The 16219-nt window shown below is 43.6% G+C and overlaps 1 protein-coding gene across 4 annotated transcripts in view; it reads left to right on the forward strand.

Moving 5' to 3' along the window:
* The window catches only part of LOC116847838 (protein kinase C-binding protein NELL1-like), a 105446-nt gene extending 89942 nt beyond the window's left edge, over positions 1-15504 (forward strand). For all 4 annotated transcript variants that reach the window (XM_032823262.1, XM_032823263.1, XM_032823264.1 and 1 more), the window contains one exon: positions 3413-15504. In XM_032823262.1, coding sequence (XP_032679153.1) covers positions 3413-4154 — 742 coding nt within the window. In that variant the 3' untranslated portion in view covers positions 4155-15504. The remainder of the gene's footprint in view (positions 1-3412) is intronic.
* Positions 15505-16219: the final 715 nt, after the last annotated feature.

Here is a 16219-nt window from a genome sequence, read left to right on the forward strand (position 1 = left end):
GTTTTGTCACCGAAAGCTTCATCACCTTTCTATCTTTCTTTCTCTCTTTGATAATCAATATATCAATGTATCGCGAGCACGGAGCATGTACATCGCGTTCTAAAGAGAAGTGTTCTCGACGTGACGTCCACAATCTTGTTGGAGAACGATGCCGTTTCGCTCTCAAAAATGCGTCATTTTATATTGCTGTATCTCTAAGCATTAATATTAAAAAAAACTTCATTATGACTTGACGTAAAAGCAACAATGAGGATTTAAATGACTTGTGCTTGACTTAGAAAAAATAAAAGCATGTAAATCAAAAGATAACACAATCGCATTCGAAACGCATGAGCGATTTTTTAACGCGACATCTTTCTTCAAAATGAGTAACGATATCTTTATTTATAAGAGCATATTTCACATGACATATAGGCTGCGTTCCGATATTCATTGCCGGTATTGTAAACGTGACGTCATCACAGTACGCCGACACAAGTGCTCCGTTTTCACAAATACACTGTCGATCCACCGTGAATAGAGAAAACAGAACGAATCTACGAGCATTGCAGCAGCTAGCGATATCACGTGGTATCGTACAAATTTTTACGGAATTGAAATATTATTTAATAACTAATACATAGAATCAGCAAAACAGAAAAAGTATTGCATGCGGTATTGTGGAATCAAGTGCTTATTTTATGCTGTTATCTTCCGCGTCTATAAGATCCACAACTTTTCCATAGGCGCCGCCATGTTTGCACCGCGAATACCTCACCGCGATAACGAAAGTAGGAAGTGACGACAAAATCTATGACGTCACATATGAATACGAAGCTGCTGCTTACTGTCGCGTACATCGGAACGGCATTCGTAGTACTGCCGTAGTATAGCCAACGAATATCGGGACGCAGCCATGATATCGCGGGGAAGAACTTAAACTGATGTCGAGTTAAATTTCATATGAGTTCCATGTCACTCAGGGTCGGTTTTTCAATAGCAGTTTAAACTTGGATTCAAGTTTAAACTCTATTCTAACAATGCGTTTGTTTTGTTTAAACAGAGTTTAAGTTGAAATCTAAGTTTAAACTATCATTGAAAAACCAGCCCTTCGTGTTGCAGCCAACCGATACGAAATTCGGATCCACGGATCGATCGAGAACACTACGTGTTTCTTGTTAACTCGCCCGTGTGACGGCCGACTGCACGTTAAACCGAAATCTGCATGCGTCGACGCACCTCTCATGCACTCTCCTCCTACTCTCCACCCGACAACGTTACGCACTACCCTCTGTATTCACCTTATGATTTACGCACACTCTGAAACGCACAGTCGTTCATGCAAAAAGATAAAAGAGAAGGTGATCCGTTCGGCCGGGTCTTTCTCGTGTCGATCGAGGAGCATGGCGCACGAGGCGGCAGCCACACAAAGCACACAGATGCAACACTTGCACACAGACACACACACAAATGTCACACGCGTACACACGCGACACACACGTACACACACGTACACACACGTACACACACCGCGGACACGAAGAATACGTGCACATATAAAAAGAAAAGCGGAAAGACACATACGAATCTTGTTCTTAGACTCGCAGTTGTGTACATTTGTGTCTCTTTTCTTTTTCTTCTTTTTTTTATTTTTTTTCCTTTTCAATCAAGTTGTCGCACCTCCACTGCACCCTCCTCTGATCTGCATTCGAGATTCGATAGAAGCACCAAGAGGTCTCTTTCTCTCTCTGTCTATCGACTTGTCGAGCAACGATTCTGGCAAGGCGGTTTTTCGTCGCTGTTGTTGTTGGCCGCGAAGTTGAATTCCGTATCGTTCAAGTGTCGTTTTGCATTAATAACGTGACCAAAAAGTCAAGATCAAGTAGACGCCATGACAGCCTCGCCAGGATCGTAGCAAAAAAGTAGTAGAAACCTAGAAATTTGTCGCCAGGTATAGAAGACATACTATGGAAATTCATTGTTTTGCCCCCTTCGAATGTCAGCATGAGTGTCCTTTACAGTTATTGTAATTGTGATCATGACCACTTATAAGTCGTCTTCTTGACCGAGAGAAAAGGTCACCCGCCGACGCGGGCGTAGCGAGGGACGCCGACAAGGGAAGTTTCAAGGGAAGTAAAACGGTCCCGGGGGGAATGTCGGATTTGCACGTTGGTTTATTGTCGCCACGGCGGAATGATTGCGGTATTATTCTACGAAACAATGAATTACATACTATGTGGACAAGTACCTGCCTCTCTCCACTGCAGGTCGGAAAGTCTTAGCGTGTTGGGTAATCGATCGCAAACGAAACCGACGGATGATTAAAGCGCCAACGTCCTTGACACTTCATGATATTTGGAGAAAAACTCTTGTAAAGTGAGAAGCAAAATATTCTGGCATCATATATTCCAAGTAGATACATATTCAAACAATTCTTTAGCGTCGCGTCAAAAACAAAAAATTCCTCCACGAAAAGCGTGTTGATACGTAAAAACCATTGCAGTTCATATCCGGATATCGTGCATTTTAAGAAACAGATTTTCACTCACTAGTACATTGTCATTGCATTACCGCAATGAATGTGAATCTAAACTTTGATCAAGAACTCGATTAGAAATTTATTCCATGCGCGGAAAAAGATTGGTTGAATTAATTTGAATTTAATGAAATACATTAATCAGACTGTTTGGTGAGAAACGAACGGAATCATAATGTTTTTCTGGTTAAAGTAACCATTTAGTTACAAATTAAATTACACCCATATTTTTTACTAAAAATTTTATTATTTTTTTAACTGAAAGTTGTTTTTCTTAAGGTATAATATATAATTATTTTGTTTAAAATTAACTCTTTAATATTTTTATTTAAAAAATTCTGATTAGATATATTTTATTAGAAACTAGAAAGTCTGTTTATTTTCACCAAAACTTGCTTAACCAAAAATATCACATTAATTTAACCAAACTCTTTTTTCTGTGTGCTTCTGATGAGGTTGATCTCAATCTGGTTTGTATAAAATGATATCGTCGAATCCTGATTATTAATAAGTTCCTGATTGTCACACTACGTCACATGACTTATCTGAACCCGATAGCATCATCTTGCATAACCTAAATAACTGACTTAGATCAACCTGGTCAGGACTGTGAAGTCAATTTATAGTCGAAAAGTATCCCTTTATATCTCTCGGCTTAAAACATCACGAACCAGCTCTCACCGTCGCGACTTCGCACTCACACGTGGCATACATTCGCATTCTTTTATTCACGACGTGCCATAATTCGAGCTTACCACGCCCGTCGTGCATACCTCTCATGTGTATCATGCCATTCGAGACTTTCCGACCCGGAGTTGATGAACCAAGACGAACCAAAAACGCACCCCTAGTTCCCTCCGCCGTGGCTAACCCAGTGTCCCACGAACCTCTCCGTAGGACGGGCAGCTTTGCTGCAGCTACGATTACGGCTGCGCTAGCGGTGTGGGCAACAACAAGCAGCAACGTTCTCCAGTCGCTACTCCTGAGTCTCACGTACGCCATCCATCGGACCCTGTGGGGTTGCCGCTGGGCCACAGTGCACCGGAAACAGATTTATCAGCGGTCACCGGCACATCCGGCACCACACGCACCACCGACACCACCGCCACGAGCACTACCTCCACCGTCTCGTCGTTCCCGTACCCGTCATCCTCCAGCATCAGCAACGACAACCTCAGGAAACCTCGCGCGAGCCCGCGCGACTCGCTCGCCACGCTACGAGTTCAGCAGGGAGACGACCGTCTCGCCAGGTCGTATCAACAAGTATCGCCAAACACGAGATACCAGCACCCCGTCGGGAACTCGTCGACGTCGTCGGCGGCGTCAGAGCGGTCCTCGGCGTCGTCGGCGACGACGACGAGGACACCGTACGCGACGTTCACCGACGGACACAGGTCGCGACGCCAATCAAGAAGCGCCATCGGCCGCCGCGGCGACGCTTCTTTCTCCTCTTCCTCGTCATCGTCGTCACCAACCTTCGCGGTGCTTTTGGCCACTTCGGCGATCGACGAACCTGGCCCATCGCCCGCGAACGTCGCCGTGCAAATGCGCCAACTGGTCGATCGTCGTCGCAAGGGCAGCAGGAAGTCCGTTGTCCTCGACAGCGCCACTTGAGGGCCGTGGATCTAGAGGAAGATAGAAAAGGAAGAACCCGACATTTGGCAAGGCATTCTAGAGCGCGTGAAGAAGGGATATCGTCCCGCATAAGGGTGACCCGTGGAGTCTCCCGGTGTCACCCGACGCGCGTCGTCCGTCTGTGTCGTTGGCGGGGAAGGTAAGAGGCGAGATCGACAGTTCGCAAGGAAAAGGAGGAGGAAGAGAAGGAAAATGAAGCGAGAAGTAGGAGAAGAAGAGGAGGAACGAGATCGACGGGACAATCGACGCTCGCGGAGGGTCGACGTCCGCCACGCTGCCACGAGGAAGACTCGTTCCTGCTTCCGGAACCCGTTTTCCGTAATCCGCATCCGGTAACCTCGAGGAGCGGTGGTCACCTCATCAACGGAGCTAGATCTAACAATCGTTGCTGTGACCTTGGCCCTAGTCCCTAGGCTCTAGATACTATCCCTAAGATCGAGATCGCCGATGCCGTCGAGCTCGCGCCATTCGCGATCGAGTCGCGGGCGAAGCCATGTATTCGCCGTTACAGCGACACACGTCGAGATCTGCCTGGACTTTAAACGGGCCGGATTTCTGGCTGAGAAGACGGTGAGCACGTGCGCGTCCAAGACATTCGCTTTTCCGCTTGAGTCGCTCGCTCGAGTTGCGGTGATCTTCACCTTGATCGTCATTGCGAGACGAGCGTCGAGACGCGGTGCCGATCGCGCTTCGGGAGACAATCGGTGCGAGAGAGGAAGGAAGGAAGAAAGAAAGTAAGCGACATATTGTGCGACAATCTGAATCGCGAGACGAATATTTCGTAAGTGGTTCTCTTCAGGTGGTGAATCCGGAAAAATCGATGTGCGTAACTTCAGATCATTATCAGACGCACTCTAAATGTCGAAATTTCTTATTACTTGTACAACTTATCACACATGTATATCGATTCTTAAAAGAGCCATTTGCATACTTCCCTGAATGCATCGATGCAATGAACGAAATTAGTTGTCACTTTATTATATATGTATGGAATTTCCGGAAGGCAGATTTGAAATAATGCATCGGAAAGAGCCGAGAGCTATTTTCTGTCATTATCACACGATTGTATAACGTTATTACGCAAAAAATTTACGGCCCTGTTCAAAACGGTAAATATAAACCGATAACATTACACAAAGTACTTGAATTTCAGTCTAAATCAATGTGTATCAATAATATGATGGTTTAAATTGAAATTCAGACTGAACGTGATCTCATCGCTTTGTACCTACCCTTTTAAGGAAGAGAACACACTTAGTACACTGAAAAAGAAATACTTGAAAATTTATTTTTATTCACAGAAATAAACTGTCCCACAAATAAATTTTCAAATATTTTTCTCTCAGTATTTAATCAATGAAAACATTGTTATATAAAATAAACAAATCACAATTGGTACAGACTTGAAACATGTCACTTTGTCACTCATTATCACGCTGAATGCTTTATTGCATCACGCGTGATGTTGAGTATGTTAGTAAATATTTCGACAAAGTATTGTTATTGTTCATAAAGATTACAGATATCGCAAGCAGTACTTTCACACACGTTACGTACTATAAAACTTTACCGTATTATAAAACTTCCAAAAGTCGCAGCCATACGAAAAAATGCGCGGTGAATAATGCGACTCTTGGATAAATTATTAAATCACGACAAATAAGCGGCATGACAAATTGCTCCGGTCGTGAGATACTTGTAAGTTCTAAACCGAAGTGTCTCGAATCCACCTTCCACTCAGCAACGATTGTCAATCGAAGACGTCGTGCGTCCTCCGTGGATCGAGCATGATCGAGCGAACCGAGGGCGCAGATTCGCTTTTGCAGAACTCCGCAAACTCCTTTCGCGTATTTGATTGAACAAGTAGCGCACAATATTTGGGCCTTATAAAGTAAATTGTTGATGTTCCGCTAAACACGTAACTTGTATGTATTGTACGTAAGCGGCGGCGAAGCGGGGGCGATATGTGTATTTGTCGTAAGGAATTGATTCCCGACCAGGGGAGGATACAGAAAATTACGCCTATATATAATATATGTATATGTATATATTCTTCATATATATATACATATATATGAAGTAAAGAAGGAACGTGTGTACTGTATTCTACCGATATACGAGTGATTCTCACGAATACACCGACAACGGTGTTATCTCTAAGCGAACACCCCTGACTGTCGATCGCCAACGCCGATGGCAACGCGGGTGTCCGTTGACACTACCAAGCATCCGCCATACGGAGGATCATATCTCGCGACAATATAGGCAACGTAGAGCCCCGGAGCATATACAATCATCGTAGCGCGTATCTGACGATGAAATAGTTACGCTTGAGAGAGTAACGTTTAAGGGTAGTAGGATAGGCGCGACCTTATCTCCGGACGGATTTCGTTTCAATCCACCGGGGATCCGAGGATCCGTGCTCAGCTCGGTTCAGCTCGGTTCCCTCGCGTTTTCCTCAGCCACCCTCGCAAGAACCTATGCTCGATTCACGGCGCTCGAATGAGGCGTCGGGCCGCGCCACCGAGGGACACAGTGGCTTTGTAACTTACAGTGTTTGTATGTGTATGTGTGTGCGTGCGTGGATGCGTGTGTGTGTGTGTGTGTGTGTGTGTCGCCGACGGGAAAAAGCGTCGTAGAGGACTTCACCGCGGATTAGGACCCGTTTACCGCGGCGATCTCGTTCGTCGTTCACGGATAATGGAGCGTAGTGTCGTGCTCTCTAAATTTCTTAGAATAAAATCTCGCTCGAAATCAGTGAAAATTCACTCAAAGCGCTTTTGAAAGTAAACCGCCTCTCCGAATCGTAAGGGTGAGTGTTTAACTCAAAATTAGGGCGGATTCTGGACTCACACGAGTGGATGTCTCGATCGGCAAATTTGTCCTTCTACACTCGTCTAGATAGACAGGTGTACGCCATTCGGTATAATGGCATTTAAATTTAATAAATAACAAATGGATTAGATATAACATCAAAAACATTAACAAATAAATTAAATTGAGCAAAATTAAACATTTATTGAGCCTGGCTCTAAACGAATTTCTTTTGCATTTCTTCATGAATAGTTTACGCCACTCATATTTATCATATAAAATGATAAACTGAAATATGAAAGAAATATGTGATCAAAATTTGCTCAAAACAACATGTCATGTAAAATATAATATGAAATACTGAACGTAAATTTTAATGAATTCGTATCCATATAACAAAAAATGTACGTTAATGTATAATAGTATATTCACTTCAATGAATGTAATCAAAAAAATTATAAAGACGTAATATTTATGTAAGTCTATCTGGGCATTTGCGGAACGATTCGATTATTTTCGAGACTCATCCAACATCCAACGAAAGTACCTTAGCACATTGAAGGAAACTTCTCCTTCGACATCAGCTACTGAGATTCGAAGAAAAAGTCAAATCATTCTGCAAACAAGTGCACATCACATTCACATTTCAATCTTCGATGGAAATCTTCACTCTACGATTCAGAGAGCGAAGTACTATATAAGCGAAAAGTCGCTCGACTCCTCGAGTGGAATTTCACTCGGAAACAATTTTAGAGAGTATTCAGCGCGTCTCCCGCTCCGCAAAAGGGGGAGAGGGGGATCGGTGGAAATACTCGAGCAATCGCAGTTTGTATCAACGCTGCCAGTTGCATCGTGTTTTTGGTGACGTACAACAGACGTCCCTCTTCGACGAGGGCAATCAACGGCAGTAGGGACGACGCGTGTCCGTGGTATCTATGTACACTTTGTGCGTGCACTGTACTTAAAAGGCCACTGTACCGAGGAGGATTTACACGAGCCGTTTGCGATCTTTCCGATCCTCGCGTATAAATCGGCTAAAACCGTCGAATGTACCTGCGGCTAGAGCTGACGGATGTAACGCTGACGGATCCCGAGCTTCCGTCTCTGAGCGCTGAGTAATTAATCCTCTCTCTTTCTCTCTCTTTCTTTCTTTCTCTCGATGCTGACTTTCAGCGGACACTAAGCAGCGCGAGTTCACGATCACGAGAAGGCATACAAACCGACCGTTCCTCAGCACTTGGCCCGTCACGTACTTTCGTAACCGACGGATCGGTTCTCGCGGAGCTGGAGTCACACACGAAGCGGACGATCACCCAAGTACAGAACGCAAAACGCGAACTCGGGTCATCGTCGCGAAGTGGCGCGCCAAGTTCGCGAGATGTACGACGAGTATTCACCTTGAAGACTTCATTTGTTACCGTATATTTATTTAATATAACGAGTCAATATAAATTGACAAACTCCTCGAAGTGTCGATTCTCCTCTGAGTTTTGTGTGTCATTTGTCGTTCTCATCTTTCTTCCTTGGACGACTCGCCCATGTACTGTCATACGTCCTGTCGTATGCACGATCGTCGTCGCTCTCAGAATCTCAGAATGAACGTAAGAGATCCGCTCGAAATCTCTCGTAAACGCGTACGAACAAACGAACGTACGAACACACTCGTACGTGAACACACGCGAAGCGATCGCCGATGGCACGTGTAGTCGTCTCGGCCCGATGGACACTCGAAGCGCATCCACGAACCGAGCGTAGCACGGAAGTCTATTAACCAGATCAGAAGTTAAGCGTTTAATCTCGCCTACCAACAATAGCCTAAGCGATGTTAATTATATCGAGAGAGATAATTGAAGACGCGATAACACTGAGTCCACACAGGTGCACACACAGATACAGGCATACAAAGCACACACACACACACACACACATAAAGTACACACATTCACGTCCATAAACACTCATCTTAAGAAGGACATTTTAGCCGTAAACGCGACGAAGGGCCTAGCTATCGTAATCATCAAACTCCGAGCGACGCATGGGGAGACTTGCGACTCCCTCGCTGTACCGTGATTAGGGCCTCCCGTTATAATTATCAGTCGGACACCCGGACGATGAACGTGCCGGCTAGCTCGAACGATTCTTTATCTCGCTCAACCCAACACGACCACTACGACTACATTCCTCTTTAACTAACAATAAGTAGGCACTAATGAGAGAAACATATATATATATATATAAATATATAAATATATAAATATATATAAAAATATATATATAAATAAATAAAGAAATGAATAAATTAATGAATAAACGCGTGTGGAGGGTGTTGCGCTACTTACACAACTGTGTCTCTCTCGGCCGTGAATTCTTTGGCCAATTCCACAGGACACTCCTCCATTTTTAACCTCCATTTTTAACAGTGAACATCTCACATGAAAGTTCTGTTCGGATATTAGCCCGAAATCAAACATAAAGCTGTAGTTATTCGCCGAAATCGTACTGTGTAAGCCGAAAACTGTTGAGAAACTCGGTGCTCTCTTAACGCGACGAACAAGTTAGCTGAATTCGCCAAAGGATTACCGAGAAGAAGACACGAGAGGGAAGTGAGAGAACACCCGCCGCGTATATTCGTATGATTATATATAAATACACACGGAACATACGAAGGACACGTACACATGTAACATGAAAATTATATGAGGGGAGAGAGGCGACACAAGAGGGAAGGAGTTAACTCGTAATTAAGTAGGACGTAATGAATCTCTGGAGGCTGCTACGTAGCGTTCGTGAGAGAGAAAACGAGGGAGTCTCGCGGCATCCGAGGACTCAACGGTAATCCGTTCGTTGAATGTGCAATAATTGGATAGTAACGTGTAAACACCGCTTAATTTGTAATCTGACTAATTGGTCGGGTCGACAGCTATCGCGCCTCGTGGCCGGGTGGGCTTTTCCGTGGGATGAGAAGAAGAAAAGGGATTCGCAAGTGGAAAAGGATCATTTCTCTCTTCGGCTCGTATTCGTCGATTCTGCACTTCATCGTAAGATATTAAACATTGAATTATTTGCAGTCTGATCTATAGCATAGTATTGAGTTATTTATAGTCTGATCTTATATTCCAAATTGTCTCAAGTGTTCGTTTAGGATGCTGTAAGAGTGATTTCATTGGCTACGTTGCGTAGCGTCTCAAAGTGAACTTCAGACGATCATAAATGTAAGATCGCACGACAAAAATACTAAAGCTAAAGTAGTAAAAGCTATTTTTAAAACTGTCTCGATTATCATCACGTTGGCGATTATTTGAACAGTTGATCGCAAATTTGCAAAATTACTGCAAATTATTGTAAATTAAATGGAAATCAATTAACATAATTTACGTAACAATATCAATGAGCCGAGGTATCAGTTAAAATTATTTATAGCAATATATTTCAAGCGACTGAAATGGTAATTGATACTTAGCTGTTTGTGTTAAATAATTTTCCAAGGTCTCGCAGGAGTGACATGTTCTGTGGCTACTTGACGAAGTATTTTTACTCATACTCTTATTTCGATCGGTGTCAAATGTAATACGTGATGCGTGAGAGAAATTTTATATCTGCAGGAAATTGAGTTACGAGTCGAACCCTAGCTGCCAATTCAGCAAAGCCGCTGTCTCACGCGTGATTTTATACGAATTAAATGAACTTTGACGAAGAAACTCCGTACGTGGGAATACCGCGTTATTGTCGAATCGGGAACGCGAAAAGAAGACTTCTGGTGAATCAGGGATGGAAAAAGTAAAATTAAAAGAAGACAAGAGCAGCTACGACGAGGAAAAAACAGAGAACACTGCGTTTTCTGAGCAGAAGAGAGGGTGAAGAGAACGAATGCGACATTCACTCCGCTAATTCGGGCGAAACTGAGAGACTGATGACAAAGGAAACACATACATACACACAAACACAACGGCAGACATACAGACACGTGTCTCAAAACTGAAAATGACCCATTATATCCCAAAACGGGGAGAGCTTTTTTTCCTTTTACCGATATCGTTACCGTCGACGAAGACTCAAAGGATTCACTAGGATAGCAGCGTAGAATACTTGCGACGTACATACAGCGCTCGTTTTAGCCACTCGTTCGGGAGACATCAACGACGCGAGTATCTTCGCACTCGTACGACTCATTGTAGGCATTGTAAGACAGGTCGTCCAGTCACCGCGGCGACGCGGGTGCAGTTGAACAATCGCGTAATTAGTAATTAATGACGCGTGCGTCTGCGACGAAGGAACTGACGTCTCAGCGCGCACCTCAGTATCATTCATCCAGAGAGAGAGAGATTGACCGTGAGTTCACGAACTTCTTCATCGTAACGATGACAGGTTGCCATCGGTGAGATATAACGGGTTGTATTCTGCGCCTTAAGCATTTCGTACGTTACACACACGCGACACACAGCGCGACGACGCGGCCGCGCCGGACTATTGGTAGGGGGAGAGTTAGGGTTAGCGCGACGAGGAGAATAATATTAATTATAGTAATTATACATATAAAAAAAATAATAATATTAAAATAACAATAATAACAACAATAACAAAGGATAACGCTGTTACTCGGATTGTATATAGTCCTGTAATGTTATAGTATTATATTAGAGAGAGGAAGGCGAACATATATATTACAATTAATTAAACGAACACACTCACAATACATACACACGTGACACACACGACGAACCGAGGGCGCGCGGAATCACCGATAACAATCACTCCGTACGGTCTAAACTATTTATAAACGGACGCTAAAAGAAACAATAAACAAACAAAGAAAACGAAGCAGGACAGTCAAAGAGGCACTAACGAATAATCGCCGGCGGCCACGCCGGCGCTTCGCGCGACAACATCCAAGAGCGTCCCTTTGTCGTTCGTCGCATTTTCCCCGTGTGAAAATTCCCCGTGCGAAAATTCCTCCTGATCGATCTTCTCTCCTGTCTGTTCCTTTCGGCGCGACGTCTCGGTTTCGACAGCGCGCGCGTACACACACATACACACACGTACACACGTGGACCGGCGCTTTGTATCGCGAAGGGCACGAGTAAATGAGGACTAAAGTCCGTGTTTTATTGTTGATCTCTCGGCGCGTCACGCGGCAAGAGAATTCGCGACGAGAAATCCCCGTGTTTGGTTTGATAGCGCGCGACACTGCTACAATTGCACGCAGGACTTACGCGCGAGACACCGAATTGTTTTCGTGTTTTTTTCCCCCGCCGTGATGTCGCCCGCTCGTATTCCGCGGTGTCACAATCCACAATCTCTCATTTCGTCATTGAGTAACGCCATAATTTGTAGGGCTATGTAGTTTGCTTAATTGTCGCGCGATATTCGTCATATAATTTTATCGCCGCGCGATCGGTTTATCGGATTTCCTTGATATCACCGAGTTAACGAACGTTAAGCGCACTGACAGAGGTTATTTATTAAACATATCAGTATACGTTACTCTACAACCAGAATTTAATATATGTATATCTTAAGGTGTCGACTTCTTTCGTACAACTTATTTTTATATTGCGGCTTCTTTGCGTGAAAACCGTACGTCCGGAGTTCTTATTATATATCGTCCCTCATTGAGCCCGAGTAAATTATAATTCTCTAGGAAAGGGACTTTACATCCTTTTTGCCCTATGCCCTTCGAAATAGTATTCGACTACATTGTAAGTAGACGTATGATCTAATGTATTATTGATATAACGTATAGTATATACGGCGAAATGACTTTCGAGACGCGCGAGCGCTCATCGGTGAACGAAGGCTGACGGTGGAGATGAATCGTTGATCGATCGATCGGCGCTGTACACTTTGCTTGGCAAAGTTCATTATAAAGTGATCGGCACGCGGATCGATCCCATCGAACGAGAATATCGTTGTACGTAACACACACACACACACACATACACACACACCGGCAACGGCATCGCCTTACTTCACACGAACCAAAACGAAAGACCGAGGGTGGTGTCCCCCCTCCCCCCGCCGCGAGAATAAAAACGATGTGCATCATGCAGAAACGCTTTTGTACAATCTCGAGACCTTACTTGTTCTTTGTATGTAAAAACGTATGATCGTCGATCACACACAAACAAGGATTTTGTAAAAAAAGGAAAAGAAAAAAAACGAAACGGGAGAAATATTACATGTGTAGGGGCCCAGCGCGGTTGCGAACGGCGATAATTAAACTCGACTTATCTCTACCGACGAATGTGATCCGGAGAAAACGTACCGAGGGTCAATTGACAGAGAAATCATCGAATGTGAAATATCGAAAAGAGACGAGTGACATTAATCAAAGATTCGAGTCAATTAGTTCTAATAACGAATAATAATTTCGACTATAAAAATTGTACCAAGTGTTGACCTCATATTGAAAAATACATCTGAGAATTACGTCGACGTCTTCGGAGTAGAATTCTATTCATTCATCTAGAAAGGCGATATATATATTTTTAGACAGATTGAATCTCTTTTTCCCTTTCTTCCCCCGCGCCCCTCTCTCTTTCTCTTTTCCTCCTCTATCTATCTATTTATCTATATCTATCTATTCACTCATTTATTTTTTTTCTCATCTCTCTCTTTCTCCTTCTCTCAGACAGGTAGGTAGACCGATAATGAAATCAGATCAACAATTAACAGAACCAGAACCGTATCCGCGTAAAGTATATAGCGGATATTTCTATGTATATAATGTTCGTTTTTATTATTCTACATCTCATAGAACTTGATCCCTTAAGTGGACACGCCGAACATAATAATACACTTAACGAGTTTGGCTTCGAATCGATCGAAAAAAACTAATAAGATCATTCTCCCGTGAGTCTTTCGAGACCTATTGTCGATCTCAAAACCAATCGATCTTCAACTAGCCTAACATTTAATATTATAAAAAGTGTCGAGCTCGTCTGCTTCGTGAGTCTGGTAAACGAAGACGGATTTCTTCGCGAGGAACAATCAGCTCCTGCACGGAAGAAACGCTCAATTCATATAATCAATTTTTCGTTGTCTGGAGATAGGATACGGTAACTCAGTTGCAGGAATAGAAGGATTTCTATTCAGAAGTGTAATCCTTATTTAGTCAATCTTTTTCAGTTTTCTTAATCGAGTTATTTCAACGGTCGAATGTTCAGGCGAATACTTTCAGTCACTATAACAGCGAAATATCGTTTCTCAACATCGAGTTTTTGTCTGCTCCCCGTTCAGTTATCGAGATATTTTGCCATATGTATGCAATCAGAAGAACACATGTCGAGAGAGATAAACCCGATTTTCCTCCCCCGTCTCTCTCTCTCTCTCTCTCCCCTCCTTCTCTCTTTTTATCTATCTATCTATCTCTATCTATCTCTATCTATTTATTTATCTCTCCTCTTCTCTCTTTATCCACTCATTGACTCATTCTTCTCTTTCTCTCTCACCTCGTTCGATGATATCGAACGTTTGCGATCGAGACTTCGATCGTTTGCGGTCCGGTGGAAGCTTTATGCGTGCCTAATACGATCAATATTATTGTCACAATGCATGTACCGTCACTCAGTGACTGCGGAACAATTTCCTGCGCGATCGGTGACGTCACCTCGCTACCCCATAGGCACTGACAGTAATCGGAAGCGTCCGGAAATCTCGTAGCTCTACTCGATATATTCAAGCACGTCAGTGCGCGCATGATGACTACTAGTAGTGCGCGTGATCAGTAACAGAGATAATTACTACAACGACTACTAGTAAGCGCTTGTTGTGAGATGCGCGAGGGAGGTCCGTTGTCAGGAAGGCCGTTAAGCTCCTCGCGTCCATCTCGTTTCTCACTTTGGTCTAACACTTTCGGAGAAAGAACAGACGGAGTCGTCAGTCCCGCCGCTCTAACTGCGAGCGGGGGAGGCGAGATCGTATTTCCTAATATACAGCGAGAGACTACTTAGTAGTGGTTGGCATTATCGTCACTGCCGGGTCTAATATCGCGGCTTGTCGTGTTAGATTACGTTAGAACACCGATCAGGGTACAAGACGATCGTCGTCTCCTCGGAGAAAAGGTACCGTCTCGGCGAGACACAGTGTCGCCACTTGTCCCGAAGATCAGCCCCGGAATTTCGTCGGGGACTTATATCATCAGCACTGATTGTGAAAGTGATATGCGAGAGGGTGCAAAGCCGTTCGTTGACATGCGACATGAATTTCGCTCGTAACAATTAGAAAGTTATCGATATGTACTACTATTTCACACGCTCACGGATCGAGATACAGGGGGAATTTTCTCCGAGGAGACATAAAATGCGAAAACGAAGTTAAGCAGTGCTACTAACGTTACTAGTATACTACTCTATTCTGTATTATATTCGAACATGTGTCGTTGCCATTTTCGTACGATCGTCGGTCGCGACGTCATCTATAGTCGTGGTTGTCGTGGATAATGGTATAAATAAAACCGAGGCGGAGAAATATTCAGAGAGAAACTGTGCGTTGTGCCACCCTTACATAGATATACCCTATCTCGGTGATATGATGTAGGTACTTATGTGAGAGAGAGAGAGAGAAAAAAAAAGAGACTCTATCTTATCCAGATAAATTCTCTCACCATTGGAGCAACGAAATTTACGTAATGTCTCGATAGTTGGAGTTATTGTAATAAGACGATTTATATGAGAGAGACATAAAAAAAGAAGAGAAAAGAAAAAGAAAAACCTAACCGTTCTCTCACATAAGTCGCGTGTTTATTCAGAGTCGAACGATAGGACTGTTTAATTGGACGATTACGAGCGACAATCATAATAAGGCGTTATTGTTACAGTATTCATTTTTTATGGCCTGTTGATAATTTGCAACATTTTAATTACAAGTCACAGATAATGCTTTTTATTTCGCTGGCGATATAATTCCGGCAAAATGTTACTCGTCATATCACCGACATGAGGTTTATCGTATTTCTTTTAATTGTCTCTCAAGTTTCCTCTCTTCTTTCTTATCTCTCCCCGCGTCGTTAAGCGAATCTCTTTTGACCGAACGTAATGTCCTTGGCCGATTTAATATACGAAGGCTGTGTTGCAACTGCATTTGCACGATTCAACCGTCGATTGTGCACCTGACGCTGCGGGATCACGGGAAAGTGGAACGTACGAGTCTAGGAATCCTCTGAGGAAACGCGTCGTAGTCGTCGCTGATCGGCGGAAGAAATCATCCAAGTCGATTCAAACGCGATGAGACCTAAAGAAATCACCAAAGAAAGACCCA

This window comes from Odontomachus brunneus, unplaced genomic scaffold (genome assembly GCF_010583005.1).
Source record: "Odontomachus brunneus isolate Ranch 3 - 2012 unplaced genomic scaffold, Obru_v1 Obru_scaffold_083, whole genome shotgun sequence".
Lineage (NCBI taxonomy): Eukaryota > Metazoa > Arthropoda > Insecta > Hymenoptera > Formicidae > Odontomachus > Odontomachus brunneus.